Raw genomic sequence first — 16114 nt, forward strand, 5'->3', positions numbered from 1 at the left:
TTCTATGAATGGTCAAATTAAAGAAGAAAAGCTTAGGTTTTCTTAATGTAGTTAGTCGTTTTGATTTTTGTTTACTTCATCAAATAAATAAAAAACTATATGTGTGTGAGTAGTGTGTGTGTGTTATTGCAATGACTAATCATATACACGATATGCTCATCGAATTTGATATAATTAATTAGTTTTCATTCATCCGTAATATACTCATTACTTTTTTTTGGTTAAGCTTACTTAACATATTTGACTTTTTTCAGGATTTTCGAAACATGGATAGAAGATAAGGGAAAGTAACCTTCACGAATTACAAATTTCTGCATAACTTGCGAGGAGTGCCAACTGCCAATTAAGAAAGGTCTTTCAAAACTCTTCTTACCTGTTATATTATATGCTCTGAATAAATAAATAGTTACATGCTTAGGCTTGTTATATATGTCATCTGCATATTTTGGAAAACGCATTAGATATTTGAGAATGAAATTGTAAGCATCATAAATCAAAGTAGTGTGACAGAATAATTATGGTGATTAGTATTCTAATTGTGTGATTACTATAAGATATAGATATTGATATAAAAAGAGTTATAAAATGTTAAGATGATTCCATAGATAGGAAACCTTTCTTACTTGTTCATGTAATTGTACTGATGGTAGTATATAAAACTTCTATAAATGACTTTGTTTTTTTTATTGTTTCAAGGAGAATATTATAATGGAAAAGAAAGATGATGGTGATGGTGTTGGTGCGGGAAGGATTGGTGGTATCGGTGCAGGTGGCGGAAAAGGTAAGGGCAAGAACGTTCCAAATGAACGCAAAGCTGAAGCAGAAGCTCGCCGGAAAGCCCAACAAGATTGTCCACAACCACAAGTTAATGAACATCCACCACGGGTAAATTTTTTTCATTTTTTTTGTACTTCATAGTTCTTGTTTATTTTCTTTAACTTACATTCACCTTCATTTTTTTATTAGGATTTTGGTGACGGCAGTTACCTTATCAAAGATTGGAGTCACTCACACAGAGCTTTACTTAGTAAAATTGTCAAACAAGTACAAGGTATCACTATTAAATTTAAAATTTTGTGCATAGTTAAATATGTCAATTCCAAGTTATAGTTTGAGTGTTTTGGTTGTTGATTTGAACTCTAATTCTAGAGATAGTGAATCGAGTATATTTTATTTGGTTAGGACTTAGGACTGATAAAATTAAATCTTGTTTTGAAATGCAGCTATCTGTTGGGCTCTAGTTTTAGGAAAAATACTAGAGTTTACCTACAACAAGAACCGTCCCATTGCTCAACACAAATTTCTGGATATAGATAGTTTTGCTGAAAAGGTGAAACAGAAACCAGGTGAGCGTATGGCTCAAAAAAAGTTGGATACCGATGATATGGCTGTGGGCTCTTTGAGGAAGGCAATGGACCATATATGTCTGAAAGGAATCGAAAAAATTGATGGAAGAAAGAAGGTAAATATTTAGACATATACTTGGATTCTGGATATAGATATGTTTTTTTGGTAAGTTCTATATACCAATATTAGTTTTAAAGTGTAAATGCATAATTATTATGTTATCGTATATATTTCATTCAATTCCAAAATCAAAAATATTTGTTTTGTAGGGTGGAGCAGGTAAGGCCTATGCCATTAAAGGTAGGTTTGTTGGTGTACAAAATTCAACTGCCGAAGATATAGCCAAGAAGGTGAACATAGGTCTTGTAGGTTTAACAGTTGATGTAGATGAGGGTCTTAGGGGACTTAAGAAGGTAAGTTAAGGAATTACTTAGATTCGAATTATACAATATTATGTATTTAGCAACTAGTTGAAACGTCAATTTTTGTCAAACATTTTCAGGGAATCTACAGGGTACCTAAGCCACAAGTTGGAGCACACAAACATGCACTTACAATTGTTGGGTACGGGATGACTAAAGAGGATGAGTTGTTTTTTCTTGTGCAAAACACATGGGGGACTGGTTGGGGAGATGGTGGCTACGGCAGGATGATAATTACAGATACTTGTGATATGTTCTACCTAGCTGAAGTGATTAACGACAAAAAGAAGAAGGAAGAGGCTCTAGCTTAATTGTTTAGAAAACTTTGAAACTTAAAGACAATAGACCATGTCTGGTCATATTTCCCTTTCTTAAATCAAGTAGTGTCTTTTTGGAACATATTTGCAGTGATGCTATGTTGAAAATGGTTTCAGTAACAAACTCTTGATGATCCAAATGGAATTGAAAATGCCGTCTATCACACCAATGTTGCTAATCAACAACCTCTATTATAGTGACCAATGACTGTATTATCTGACAGTATAACTCTCCACTCTTAAACTATATATATAAAGAAACATAATTCATTAACCATTAAACTTCATAATTATATCGCACAACTTATTAAGTTACAGGTTTAGGTCATATTACACAGCAAACAATGAGATAAAACAAAGTCCACCCAGATCCAACTCGTAGCTTTAACTATAGCTGGAAGCCTCGCTCTTCTGGTAGCCAAAACATCAACATAACCATCTGCAATTAAGCTTGAAAATATTAGAAATTTCAAAACAAGAGAACCTTCCAAAACTACATTCGCTCTTCAGCAGATTAAAACAACAACTAAGTTGTTCCCACTGAGCAAAATGACTTAACATATATATACTTACCTATGTAAGTCTTAGATAACGGGTTTTGTAGGGGCTNGGGGCAGGTCTGCAGAGAATGGGAACAGGATCTCGAGATTGTCCAACGAAATTCATGGCCTTAGCCTGATACTCCACGAGAGGCCCACTCGGATACTCCCGAGCCATAAACGTTATATACAGCTTCCAACTAGCTCCTCCAGCATTTGTAGTGGCTCTCACAATACTATCAAATTCCACAGTCTTTCCCTTTAAGTAAACAAGAAAAGAAAAAGAAAATGATCCAATCTTATATTTACTTTCTGAAGAAACGAAAAAAAAAAACAAAGCTTGATTCTAATCGGAGTACAACTGACCTTAACCTCGTTGAGTTTCTTAACGCACATGGAAGCAAGACCCGCCAAGTACTCCCTATTAGTCATGTTTCCATAAGCTGGTCCATCCAGATTCTGAATAGCGCCAATGTAATTGAATGGATCTGGTAAAAACCCCTACCAAAAAAAAGAAGACTTTTTTAAGGAAATTGAAGGCAGACAGAGATATAGCTACTAGTTTGTTTAGGAAGAAACGATGGCATTGAAATTACGTACCCTATCCTCCAGAGCCTGGATCCTTTCTTCGCGGTATTCCATGTAATCATTCTCGTTAGCAAAGCTGTCACGAATCTCTGCATCTGATTCGTATTCCCGACCATCAAAGCTGTCCACATCCCACTCCGGTTCCGATTCTTCCACGTCTTCTAACCCTCTGTAATCCATCCCGTCTTCTACTTCGCCTTCGCTCTCGCTCTCGGTCTCGGTTTCGGTTTCGGTTTCAAAGTATCCCTCGTCGAGCTTCTGCTTTTTCATCGGCAACAAGTTAAGCTTGTCCTCAACCGACGCTGAAGCTCGTTTGTCCATCACATCGCAGCTTATCATGGTAGTTATCATCGTCGCCGCAGAAACGAACAAACCCTAGAAAATATCCCTGAACACGATTTGGGAATTCCACCAACTAGAGAGAGAGAGACGATGATACACACACACGTATACCAAAATTAATGAATGAATGATATACTCGTTGGCTGTATAATTTACAGATATGCCCCACTCAGTAGCAATTTCTTTCGAAAGAAAATATGGGCCAGGCATTGTATGGATCAAACCCAGTTAAAACCCCAAACAACTTTCACGACTATACGGTGCGTATCAACTATCAAGTATCTCAATCAACAAACCAATTGCTTTAATTTGATATGGTTCTAGCTTGAACAGTGTGATGGAAGTTGACCGCACACAAAAACAAAAAGAACAGTGATGGTTTGGATTGCATTTTTTTTTTTAGTCACAAGACTAATTTTTTATAGGGTGAAATTTGCTGAATAACCAGAAAAAAAAAAAACCTAACAAATAATATAATTAGTCTATTTGAAAAAATTAGAAAATTAAAATCAAGGATAGGGTAAATTACAATTTTGGGTTTTATGGTTTAAGGATAGGGGTGAATGGTGGTGGTGGTGGACGGTGGTCTAGCGGTGGTCAGATGGTACTTTGGCATTTTGGTACAACGGTTACTGGTGGTACGGCAGTGGCCCGGCGGTTCCCAGCGGTGGTCTGGCAGAACTCTGGCGGTATTCCGACAATTTTTGGCGATTTTCTGGCTGGAGTTCGGCGGCTGAAAATGGTGTGATGGTGGTAGGAGGTGGTTGTTAGGCCATCTTTAGGCCATCATTAACGGCAGAACTATTGTGTGTTCTTAGCCCAGTTAAATCATAAATAAATTAAACAGTAGTCTAAGAACATTTTTTTTGTTCTACAATTAGAACTGATTTAAAGCTAGTTCTAATTGAACGTGGCAGTACCTCATTGGTTGAGATTTTTTGGAAAGAAAGAAAATTTTTCATTTTTCATTTCACCGTTCCTCTTTCTCTCCAACAACCTCTCCAGCTGAAATCACCATTCGAGATCTACGGTTCAATCTCCCGGATCCGAATTGACAAAAAAGTAGAATTTGTTGTAAAATTTGGGGAAGTAGAGTTTGATTGGAGTGTACTTTGTATATGTGTGTGTTGCAGGTGGAGGTGGTTTGGGCGACGGATCCGTTGGTGAAGGTCGGTGATTTGGTTTCAATTTGGTGAAACGAAAGGATTTGGGAATTAGGGTTTGAAATTTGGATTGGATGATAATTTGGTTAAGTAGGATTATGCTTCTGTATCTGGAAACGAGATTATTTGGGGATTAGTTTTAGCAGATCTTGAGAACATTGTGTTTTATGCAGACCTGTGCCGCTATCTGTTGGGTTTGTTTCTCAGTATGTTCTGAAACCGCTCCTTGGGGTTTTAGTTGCTAATGCCTTTGGGATGCCGAGGACCTTCTATGCTGGTTTTGTACTCACATGTTGTGTGGCAGGGGCTCAGTTATCTAGCTACGCGAGTTCTTTGAGCAAAGCAGATGTAGCCATGAGCATTCTTCTCACTAGTGCGACAACTATCGCATCTGTACTCTTTACCCCTTTGCTAAGTGGTCTTCTGATTGGATCGGTAGTTCCTGTTGATGCAGTTGCCATTTCCAAGTCCATACTACAAGTAACGAGGTTTGGAATATGATGTTGAAGAACCCTATCATTCTTCTCTTTTGAGGTCCAACGAAAGGTTTACTATCTTGTAGGTGGTGCTTGTTCCAGTCACTCTTGGCCTTGTGTTAAATACTTATGCAAAGCCTCTGGTCACTGTTATTCAACCTGTGATGTCGTTTGTTGCTATGGTATGCACTTCATTGTGCATTGGAAGCCCACTTTCAATAAATCACAGTCAGATTCTATCAGCTGAAGGTCTTGGATTGATTATTCCAATTGTTACATTTCATGCAGTAGCATTTGTATTGGGATATTGGTTCTCTAAGATCCCAGGCTTACGGTAAATCCTTAATCCATATTATTTTCTTGCATCTCTTCAATATTTTCCTTAATCCATAGAACTTTGAAAATTTATTGAGTTATGTTGTTGGATCTTTTAACCAGGCAAGAGGAAGAAGTTAGCCGGACTATCTCGCTTTGTACGGGTATGCAGAGCTCCACATTAGCCGGGCTTCTTGCAAGCCAGTTCCTTGGTAGCAGTCAAGCCGTTCCAACGCAGCAGCAAGCAGTACAAACGGACATGACTATGAATTCAGCTGCTCCTCCTCAAGGCTCAACAACAACAACAACAAGAGTTGTATGTTTGTTTTTTCTTTAACATTTTATTTACAATGTTTTTTGTTTCATAAAAATTTAGTATTGTATATGAATTATAGTAAAAGTTTATAAGTTTGCAATTTAAATGTTATTTTAAAAGTTTTTATAATTTGTAAAATGTTTATAAATATTATATCTTTATTCTAAGAACACCATAATTAGTTCCCCCATTTTTTTTACCTATGATCTTAACAACTGATCTTAGATTATTTTCACTATATATTTAATCTAAGAACACAAAAAAAAGTTCTCCCATTAAGGATGCCCTTATAGGCATAACACCAAGGGTGTTCTTAGCCCAAAAAAATTAGAAAAATAATGAATAGTGGCATAAGAACACCAAGATCAGTTCTTAATGTAGAACTGTTCTTGGCTCAGTTCTAAGCTGATGTGGCAAGCTGTGAATGGATATTATTTTTTGTAAACAATTTTTCACAAATTAAAAGAGGATTTGATTGAGAATATATAGAATAAATTTGGACATTAAACTATATATTAATTAAATAAAATGTTTGTGTGCTTTAATTAAGTAATATGTTTGTTTTTTTTTCTTTTTTTAATGTTTTTTTGTTTCATAAAATTTTGGTATTGTATTCTGAATTTTAGTAAAAGTTTTATAAGTTTGCAATTTAAATGTTATTTTATAAGTTTTTATAATTGTAATATGTTTAACATTATTATATTATTAAATCTTATGATCTTAAACATGTTCCCCCAATAACTAACTTTTTAACAAAAGATCTTAACTACTGATCTTACATTATTTTCATAATATATTTACTCTAAGAACACCCAAAATAGTTCCCCCTATAAAGATGCCCTTAGGAAGTAGAGGGGGTGTGGTTGGTGGTGGTAGGGATGGGTATGGTGGTAGTTGATATGGGTATAGTAGGGTTAATATGATATATATTTGTATATTGTATATACAAATATATTAAGTATATGGTTAGGCCATGTTTATTGAGGGATCACCTCACCTGATCTTGGCTTTTAAAAATTAAAATTTAGTGAATAGTGCCCACAAGATCAGCTGAAATGATCTTAATTAAGATCTGTTCTTTCATGTGTTCTTCTGCCACGTGTCAGCTCGTAAACGAAAGAAATGTTTAATTTTTTTTCATTTCATTCGACGTTTATTTTTTACTTTTCTTCTTCTCTCTGAAAAATCGAACAGGCGATTTCACGAGAGATTTTTTTTTCTCATCGTCTTTTCCTCTGTCCGGGAAGGGGAGAAGAGTTTTATAGTAAAAGCCCTAAAAATCTCTCGAGGGAGAAGAGAAGAGAAGAGAAGAGGAACCATGTCGAGGCGGGAGAGCAAAGATTCAGACCCTAAACGCCAGCGTTCTAGGATCGATCGCGAACCCAGGTCTGCCTGCTTCGCTTACTCTTTCATCTTTACACTCAAATTCTTCTGGGGAATCCTACTCTTTACCTTCATCGCGAACAACGAGGAAGCTCGTGTATATTTTTTTTGTATAGAAATCGGAATGCAAGCTGATTATTGTGAGATTTATGCTTTGTCACTGTTGTAGTTTTATCGTTGGAGTGATTTTGCTTTGTATCTTCATCTAATCTACTTAATTTGGCCACAGTTCATTCTCGTAAAGTAGAGATTATTTGCAGAAGATGATGGTCAATAGTTGTGTAGAGCTTAAACATGAGTGATGAAATGCACAATAGTTAATCTTGGTACTAGTTTTTGAAGTGGTTCTCTAGCCAGCTTTTCACTCTTACTATAGAGCTCTTATCACAGAGGGTACGCTACTAATCATTTATGTTTTGTCTTTAGCCCCAAGAGATCAAGAAGAGATGGCAAACCTGAAGCTGAACGATTTTTGAGTAACAAGGATTTGGATGTCGGTGATGGTACTGTCACAGAGCATAAACCACGTCAGTCTCGTCCTAGATCATATCATCAGGTTCCTAAAGCTTTTGATTATTTTCCATCTGATTTTTGTTACTGGTCCTGGTATTGCTTGTTCTGTGTGTGTAGATGTTTTTGCTCTTGTGAGGTTTTAGGAGTTTTTGGTCTAATGTACAATATGTGTGTATACTCCTCATAATACTGGTCCTGGTATTGCTTGTTATGTGTGTAGATGTTTTTTCTCTTGTGAGTTTCTAGGAGTTTACAGAATCTAAACCATCGCCGACAGAACGAGAGAAACTGGAGGAGCAATATGCATTCAGAAAGACATGAGAGACCAGCAATGGGACGAGACAGAGTGTGGAACAGAGATGGTGTGAGAGGTGCGGGAAGCAGACAGAGTTGTTGCTGCTGATAGAGACAACAGATTCCGCAGCAATGAGCGAAGTGGGTTTAACGGAAGCTGGACAAGGAATGAGAAGAAATGGGACCATGATTTGTTCGAGGAGGCAAACAAGAGTCCGACTAAAGCCACAGAGGAAGAACAGATTGCAAAAGTTGAATCTTTGTTGGCTTCTTAAAGTCTATGTGAGTCCATAACTCTTTTTCTTAGTCTGGATTTGCCTTTAATCTTTGATGTCTCAGTTTGCAAGTGTAGAAGATAATATCTGAGTTTATATAATGAAACTCTTCTTTGTTTTTTTTTCTAACAAAAACCTCACCGGTTTAATCTAAACTACAGAGCTTTTAGTTTTATAAGTTTGCAATTAAAATGTTATTTTATAAATTTTTATAATTGTAATTTGTTTAATAAGAATATTAATAAACATTATATTATTAAATAGTTTTAAACATTCTTAAATTATTTATTAAACATTAATCTTTGTATTTATTAAACATTTTTAAATTTGGAATTTGAATATTATATTATTAAATATTAAGATCTTATACCTGTTCTCCCAATAACTAACTCTTTACCAAAAGTTCTTAAGACATGATCTTACAATATTTTTACAATATTTCTCCTCTAAGAACACCCTCACCTGATCCCCCTATAAACATGCCCTTAGAGCAGTCAGTTATTAAATTTTGGTTTTTTTATTAGTTACTCTTGCCAATTTTCCTTTTTGATATTTGAACTATTATTCATCTTATAAATTTGATGGGTTAAACATATCACAGTCTGATGATATGAAGTTATGAACAGAGGGTTTGCCGTTTCCAACATAAACTGTTCATCTTATATAAAAACCGGATCACCCTATATAAATTACACTACACCTGCTTAATCTATATTATTATTTTCACAGCATTTTTCAGAAGAATGTTTGGAGTTCAGACTTATTTACATAAAATGCCACTGTAATTAAAACATTTAATACAAAAAAAATTTTTAAAAAAATCAAATTAGGAAAATCGAGTATGAAAATATATATTTCCCTAAATATCTGAACAATATCAATTTCTATTTTCCTTTTTAATTACAAGTTTTAAAATGTTTTAATGAAAAAAAAAACTATAGTATCTTACCTTATTTAATTTCGATTTTCCATAATTGGTTTGGCATTATACATGTTTTCCATTATACATAAATTGTTTAATGTTTTCTATGTTAAAATGGATAGATCAATTGATGTCAAAATGGGTAGAAAAAAATATAAAAAAACTAATAATGTATGATTTTATTATACTATATATATATATTTTGTTTTAACTTCCACAAAATGATACTCCCTCTGTTTCATAATATAGGATGTTTTAGAGGTTTTTCTTTGTTTCATAATATAAGATGTTTTCAACTTTTTAAGTAACTTTTAGATTACTTTTATATTTTCTTATTATTTTTTTTATGCAGTCTTGTTTATGAGTGGTTGAAGTTTTTTAAAGTGGTTATTTCTTAATCTGCGTGCTTTCACTCAAAACATCTTATATTTTGAAACGGAGGGAGTATATGTTTTTTGACTAAAAAAGATGTGTCATTTATAGAGTTATGATGTCAAATACAAATATATATAGGGGCATTCTCAAAAATGCCCCTTTTTCCATATCTCTTTTTAAAAATACCCCTTCATGTTGACCATTTTTAAAACTACCCCTTTTTATATACAAAATGACCAAATTACCCTTTTTGAGTGACAGTAAGAATGTACAGTCATCAAAATCGAAAAAATTTTCCCGCCAAAAAAATTTCCCGCCAAAATTTTTTTTCCCGCCAAAATCGAAAATTTTTCCCGAAAAAATTATTTTTTCCCGCGAAAAAAAAAATTTTCCCGCCAAAATCGAAAAATTTTCCCGCCAAAAATATTGAAATNACTCCCTCCGTTTCATAATATAGGATGTTTTAGAGGTTTTTCTTTGTTTCATAATATAAGATGTTTTCAACTTTTTAAGTAACTTTTAGATTACTTTTATATTTTCTTATTATTTTTTTTATGCAGTCTTGTTTATGAGTGGTTGAAGTTTTTTAAAGTGGTTATTTCTTAATCTGCGTGCTTTCACTCAAAACATCTTATATTTTGAAACGGAGGGAGTATATGTTTTTTGACTAAAAAAGATGTGTCATTTATAGAGTTATGATGTCAAATACAAATATATATAGGGGCATTCTCAAAAATGCCCCTTTTTCCATATCTCTTTTTAAAAATACCCCTTCATGTTGACCATTTTTAAAACTACCCCTTTTTATATACAAAATGACCAAATTACCCTTTTTGAGTGACAGCAAGAATGTACAGTCATCAAAATCGAAAATATTTTCCCGCCAAAAAAATTTCCCGCCAAAATTTTTTTTCCCGCCAAAATCAAAAATTTTTCCCGAAAAAATTATTTTTTCCCGCCAAAAAAAAAAATTTCCCGCCAAAATCGAAAAATTTTCCCGCCAAAAATATTGAAATTTATACCTTTTAAAAACCTTGTAAATGCTTTTAAAAAACTTTTAAAAGCGTTTACAAGGTTTTTAAAAGGTTTTTAAACACATTGTAAACGCTTTTAAAAACCTTGTAAATGCTTTTAAAAAGCTTGTAAATGCTTTAAAAGGTTTTTAAACACCTTGTAAACGCTTTTAAAAACTTTTTAAAAGCATTTAAAAGGTGTTTAAAAACCTTTTAAAAATTTTATAAAAACTTTTACAAGGTTTTTAAAAACATTGTAAAAGGGTTTAGAAGGTGTTTAAAAACCTTTTAAAAATCCTTTTAAAAACCATTTGAAAACCTTTTAAAAACCTTTTAAAAACCTTTTAAAACCTTTTAAAAACCTTTTAAAAATCTTGTAAAAGCGTTTACAAGTTGTTTAAAAAACCTTTTAAAACTCTTTAAAAAATCTTGTAAAAGCCTTTACAAGGTGTTTATAAGGCTTTTATAAGGTAGAAACCTTATAAAACCTTTTAAAAACCTTGTAAATTTTTTTTGGCGGGAAAAATTTTGGCGGGAAATTTTTTTTTTTCGAATTTTTTTATAAAAAGTTTTTTGACAAAAAAATTTTTGGCGGGAAAATTTTTTTGAAAAATTTTTGGCGGGAAAATATGTCGGAAAGTTTTTGGCGGGAAAATTTTGTTTTTCTTTTTATTGAATAAAATAATTTTATCTAAGGGTAAAATGGTCATTAAAAATTAAAAGAGGGCATAAGTAAAAATGGTCAAAAAAGATGGTATTTTTGAAAAGGGGTATATCAAAAGGGGCATTTTTAACAAATTCTCATATATATATCCTGTTGCACAATTTAAATAGTGAATATATCAAATTTAGTCATATGACTAATATCAATAATATTACTAAATTTGTGATAATAAAACTAAATCTGTGTAAATACAGATTTTAGCAATTTAACATATGCACAATACTAAAAAGCAACAATAATTTAAGGAAAATTTTATTTATTCACGGGTCCAAACCTAAACTAAAAATAACCATAAGAATGTGATGGGAATTAGGTTAATATTAGTACACTTATATATTTTTGCGGGTTGGTTTAAAAACACAAACAAAATATTTTAAAACTTAATTTTATATGAAAGGAGTTAAAAACCAATACTAACCCGCTACATCATACTCAGATACAAAACTAACTATTTTTTTAATAACTATTTTTTTTATCCACGGGTCTGAACCTAGACTAAAAATAATCATAAGTATGTGATGGGAATTAGGTAATATTAGTACACTTATATATTTTTATGGGTTGCTCTAAAAACACAAACAAAATATTTTAAAACTTAATTTTATACGAAAGGAGTTAAAAACCAACACTAACCCGTTCCATCATACTCATAGACAAAACTAACTAATTTCAAATTGGTGAATAAAATTTAATTCATTTTATACTAACTACAAAGTATTATACATATTAACATATGTTTACTTTCACAACAACTAATTTTGATTGATTAAATTCCAAAATAAAAGAATTTTGATTAATTAAATTTCAAATGAAAATAAGAATTTTTAAATAGATAAAGAAAATAAAATTACAAATATCTCAATATTATTGTAAAAGAGTTTAAAACATATATTTGATCCAACATAATGTTTTTTTAGTAAGTTATATAAAATATACAAAAATACATAATCCCGCAGTGTACCGCGGGTTAAAATCTAGTTGTATAAATACTTAGATTTTAACATACACAGTGATCAATCCAGATTTATATACTGGATTCGATTTTTTTTTTCAAAATTGTAATTTCTTAAAGAAAGAAATCACTGCACTCTATAAGTAAAACTACTAACATTCATTTTCAATTTGATTCGTAATTCCACTCGATCGGTCCAGGTTTAAAATATTTATTTGATTAGAAATACAATTTTGATTGGTATCATGTTAGTATATTGAAAACTTGGGGTTATTGAGATGATTATCTATAGCATTTTGGTTATAATGAAAGACCCGTCACTAATACTATACGGATTCAGGCTATAATTAATGAGTTTTTTGGTTCGGTTTTATAGTTGCACAAAAATCAAGTATGGTCCGGTCCTGTACAGAATTTGTATGTTAAGGTTATTGAAATTTGGTTTGGTTTCAGATTTGATGTATTTGCAGTCCACTTCATTCTTTTAGTTTGATTCGACTTATCAAAGTAAAAATTCATGCATGTACCATTTCAATTAATATTACAAAATTTATTTTATTTCGATTTGATCAATGTTGGTTTCATTTGTTTTCGGTTAATGTTTTGCCCATCTCTATTTTTTTTGTTACAACAAAATTAAGTTCAAAAATTATATATTAAGAATATACAATGATTAATATATATTTTTTTGAAATGTTAAGAAACAATTTTTAGTGAATAATAGTAGAATCTCTACATTTTCATTTTTGACATGTATAATATTATTTGGAATAAAAACATCATTTAAATTTCCAATTCTTCTATAAAAAAATACCTTTACCAAATAATTAACCGAAAAGCTAAGGAGATAAATTCGACTTTTGGTCATTTACATCACTGTCACCCTCTTCCCTGAAAAAGCTTTTCTTCCTCAGGTCCCTCACTCTCTCTTCGGTCCTAAACTTAGAAAGTTTTGATGAACCTCAAAGAGTCCGAGCGTTTGTGTCAAGTTCTCAACTTTTTTTTGTTGTTGTTTTTATTTCCTTTATTTTATTGGCAATGTTGTTATACAAGAGCTCATAAATACAATAAATCAACACTTTTTTACAGGAATTTGGGGATGGGAGTCATCTTGTCCACGATTGGACCTCCGACACACTTACATTTGCTTGGAATGATTGAAGAGCAATCAGAAGGTACAATATTACTCGTAGTAGACTATATAATTTATGTATACATATATACAGTAGTTTATGTACCAACAATTTCTATATAGCGTAATAATTAATGCAATTCCGTGTTTAATATATATAGATACTCTTAGAAATTGTGGTCCGATTATGTTTTTCATTTTGTTGATTGAAAGAGTTGCAATTTTTAAAACTGAGTAGTGTTTGGAAATTTGGAATTGGCTGTTTCTTGGTATATAAATAAATCAATCAAAAAGCATATTTAATTTCTTCCGAGTATTATACGTACAGTATTTGCATAATTTCTGGATTAATATGAAAATAAAACATATATATATGTTAAACAAAAAACCAATCTGGCTTTTAAACCAACTTTTTATTAAACTAAAACTCTAGCTATACAGTTGATATATTAATAATAATGCTATGTTTGTCTGCAGATGATTGTTGGGCGAGAGTTCTCCGTAAGATCTTGAAATTCGGGTACAACATGGATATTCAAAATGCTGCTGAACAAAAGACTTTGTCAATGGAAGGTCTTCTTAGTGTAGTCAAGTCAGTAAACGAAAAAGCTGAGATTAGAAGGGGAGGTAGAAAAAAGAGTTTGACAATTTCTTCCCTCAAAAAAACCAATAAAGTTCATTCGTGAGATAGGACTTGAAAAGGATTTCGGAAGAACTAACAAGGTAAATGCTTATAATATCCACCTCTTTTTTCTTTGTATATAATACAATCCTAATTATTTATTTTTGTGTGTATCGCTTATTTCAAAAACGAACGTACGTATAGTTAATGCTTTAGAATCTGAATAATTATTATATTGATATTTGTGTTATAATTTCAGACAAACATGTTTAGAGTGAAAGGAGATTTTATTACAAAGCCTAATGCAACTAAATCAGAAATTTGTTGGTAACAAAAGGTCTGGTTGGTATATATCTGTGCATACAGAACCATAGTTTTTTTTATATTAATAATGTAAGTAAAATAGTTCAATTTTTATATGCTTTATAGTAAATCAATATATGATTTAAATATTGAAAACATGGTTTATGTAACAATGTTCTAGGAAATCTACACTTTGAAGATATAAGCAGGATTCCCACCGATCACCATGGATCACCAACAAAAGCTCAGATGCAAGTACAGATTAGATCTGTTGGAGAAAATGAGAAGAAAGAGGAAGTGTCGGTCAACGTGACAAAAGGTAAACTTTTGTCTCACCATCAAACGGGCCTAAACACTCAGAAGCCCAACAAGAATGTCAAGCAAGTTTACAGGCCTAAGCCCAGTACGCAGCCCAACAACACAACCAAGATCCAGAAGCTTCCTGCACAAGAAGACAAGTCAAAGGCTGAACCAAAGCTACAATTGGAACAAGACACACAACAAGACAAGCTGAAAAAGCAAAAGCAATTGAGCAGTAACAACCAAATTAAGCTAGCCAATAGGTTTGCAATACTTGGCTGCAAAGGGGAAACCTAAACCCTAAATACCTTTGCTATATATACATGCTCAATGCTTGTAACAGAAATTAAGTGAATAAGAAGAAATGAAATAATATCTTACTCTCTTCATGGTATCAGAGCCAGGTTAATCAATCCATGGAACTCTACTCTTTTCCTTTTCCTGCATTAAACATCTCAAACTGTGTTACTCTAAAGCTTAACCAGAAAAACTACATCTCATGGAAATCTCAGTTCGAGTCATTCTTATCTGGTCAGAATCTCCTTGGGTTTGTGAACGGGTCGTTCTCTCCTCCAGGTGCTGTTATCCAAGTCCCACACATTGGAGGTCAAATCACAACTGTTCAGAATCCAGACTACAACGAATGGTTCAGGGCTGATCAGATTGTCAGAGCGTGGCTTCTCGGCTCTCTGTCAGAAGATATCCTCGCTGAAGTCACTGGCACCACAACGGCTCAAGAACTCTGGAATGCTCTGGCAAGGCACTTCAACAAGGTATCTTCTTCACGTCTTTTTGAACTGCAAGGCAAGTTGCAATCTTCAGAAAAGTTAGAAAGACCTATGTCAGAATATCTAAGAGACATAAGGAGTGTCTGTGAGCAGTTAGCATCCATTGGTAGTCCAGTACCTGAAAAAATGAAGATCTTTGCAGCCCTTAGAGGGCTAGGTAGAGAGTACGAACCTATCAAAGTTTCCATTGAAGGAATGATAGATCTTGTTCCACCTCCCACCTTCGATGATGTCACCTCTCGGCTCATAAGCTATGCAGACCGAATGTCTACTTACAGTGCAGTGCAAGAAGTGTCACCTCACATGGCCTTCTTCACCAATCAACCTGGTCGTGGAAGAGGAAGAAACAGTGGATCTCATGGACGAGGCAATTTCTTCACCACCAAAGGTCGAGGCTTTCCACAACAAATTCCTCCACACGCAAACGGTATGGACGTCAAGGTAGTATGTCAGATCTGCAACAAACCAGGCCATCCAGCTATAAAATGTTGGTACAGATTTGACAGCAGCTATCAGTATGAAGACGTACCTCAAGCTTTAGCTGCTTTGAGAATCACGGACGTCACGGATCATGGAGGAATTGAGTGGGTGACTGACTCCGGAGCTAATGTACACGTTACCAACTCTCCACATAACCTGCAGAAAGCTCAGTCATACAATGGATCAGAGTCAGTTATGATTGGTGATGGAAAC

General features: G+C 33.2%; 5 protein-coding genes across 6 annotated transcripts in view; 3 read left to right on the forward strand and 2 right to left on the reverse strand.

Annotated features, from left to right (window-relative positions):
- LOC104769995 lies at window positions 709-2106 on the forward strand. Its single transcript, XM_019242222.1, has 5 exons — window positions 709-885; window positions 967-1051; window positions 1224-1462; window positions 1617-1760; window positions 1850-2106. The coding sequence occupies exons 1-5, from the start codon at window positions 709-711 to the stop codon at window positions 2078-2080; spliced, it is 876 nt and encodes a 291-aa protein (XP_019097767.1). The 3' UTR covers window positions 2081-2106.
- On the reverse strand, window positions 2340-3673 carry LOC104770001. Its single transcript, XM_010494344.1, has 4 exons — window positions 3226-3673; window positions 2992-3126; window positions 2660-2884; window positions 2340-2525 (listed from the first exon to the last, which is right to left on the reverse strand). The coding sequence occupies exons 1-3, from the start codon at window positions 3562-3564 to the stop codon at window positions 2660-2662; spliced, it is 699 nt and encodes a 232-aa protein (XP_010492646.1). The 5' UTR covers window positions 3565-3673; the 3' UTR covers window positions 2340-2525.
- LOC104770002 overlaps window positions 2340-16114 on the reverse strand; it is a 59051-nt gene continuing 45276 nt past the window's right edge. The window contains exon 4 of the mRNA XM_019242318.1: window positions 2340-2525. The gene's annotated coding sequence lies outside the window, so the exon portion shown is untranslated. The remainder of the gene's footprint in view (window positions 2526-16114) is intronic.
- Window positions 4157-5897, forward strand: LOC104772305 (probable sodium/metabolite cotransporter BASS3, chloroplastic). The gene is made up of 6 exons (XM_010496935.1): window positions 4157-4244; window positions 4689-4728; window positions 4892-5198; window positions 5281-5528; window positions 5633-5822; window positions 5886-5897. Exons 1-6 carry the CDS (start codon window positions 4157-4159, stop codon window positions 5895-5897), a joined length of 885 nt encoding a protein of 294 aa, XP_010495237.1.
- LOC104770000 lies at window positions 6979-8245 on the forward strand. Of its 2 annotated transcripts, none has more exons than XM_019242319.1 (3): window positions 6979-7211; window positions 7635-7764; window positions 7999-8245. In XM_019242319.1, the coding sequence occupies exons 1-3, from the start codon at window positions 7144-7146 to the stop codon at window positions 8122-8124; spliced, it is 324 nt and encodes a 107-aa protein (XP_019097864.1). In that variant the 5' UTR covers window positions 6979-7143; the 3' UTR covers window positions 8125-8245. The 2 variants fall into 2 exon arrangements, with proteins under 2 accessions (XP_019097864.1, XP_019097865.1); XM_019242320.1 differs by having other exon boundaries at window positions 7968-8138.

The sequence above is a fragment of the Camelina sativa genome, chromosome 20 (genome assembly GCF_000633955.1).
Source record: "Camelina sativa cultivar DH55 chromosome 20, Cs, whole genome shotgun sequence".
Taxonomy (NCBI): domain Eukaryota; kingdom Viridiplantae; phylum Streptophyta; class Magnoliopsida; order Brassicales; family Brassicaceae; genus Camelina; species Camelina sativa.

Coding starts and splice junctions, on each gene's coding strand:
- LOC104769995 (XM_019242222.1), top strand. CDS start 709: ATGGAAAAGAAAGATGATGGTGATGGTGTTGGTGCGGGAAGGATTGGT. Junction 886..966: donor TTAATGAACATCCACCACGG/GTAAATTTTTTT, acceptor TTTTTTTATTAG/GATTTTGGTGACGGCAGTTA. Junction 1,761..1,849: donor GTCTTAGGGGACTTAAGAAG/GTAAGTTAAGGA, acceptor AAACATTTTCAG/GGAATCTACAGGGTACCTAA.
- LOC104772305 (XM_010496935.1), top strand. CDS start 4,157: ATGGTACTTTGGCATTTTGGTACAACGGTTACTGGTGGTACGGCAGTG. Junction 4,729..4,891: donor GGATCCGTTGGTGAAGGTCG/GTGATTTGGTTT, acceptor TGTTTTATGCAG/ACCTGTGCCGCTATCTGTTG. Junction 5,199..5,280: donor TTTCCAAGTCCATACTACAA/GTAACGAGGTTT, acceptor ACTATCTTGTAG/GTGGTGCTTGTTCCAGTCAC.
- LOC104770000 (XM_019242319.1), top strand. CDS start 7,144: ATGTCGAGGCGGGAGAGCAAAGATTCAGACCCTAAACGCCAGCGTTCT. Junction 7,212..7,634: donor AGGATCGATCGCGAACCCAG/GTCTGCCTGCTT, acceptor TTTTGTCTTTAG/CCCCAAGAGATCAAGAAGAG. Junction 7,765..7,998: donor GTCCTAGATCATATCATCAG/GTTCCTAAAGCT, acceptor CATCGCCGACAG/AACGAGAGAAACTGGAGGAG.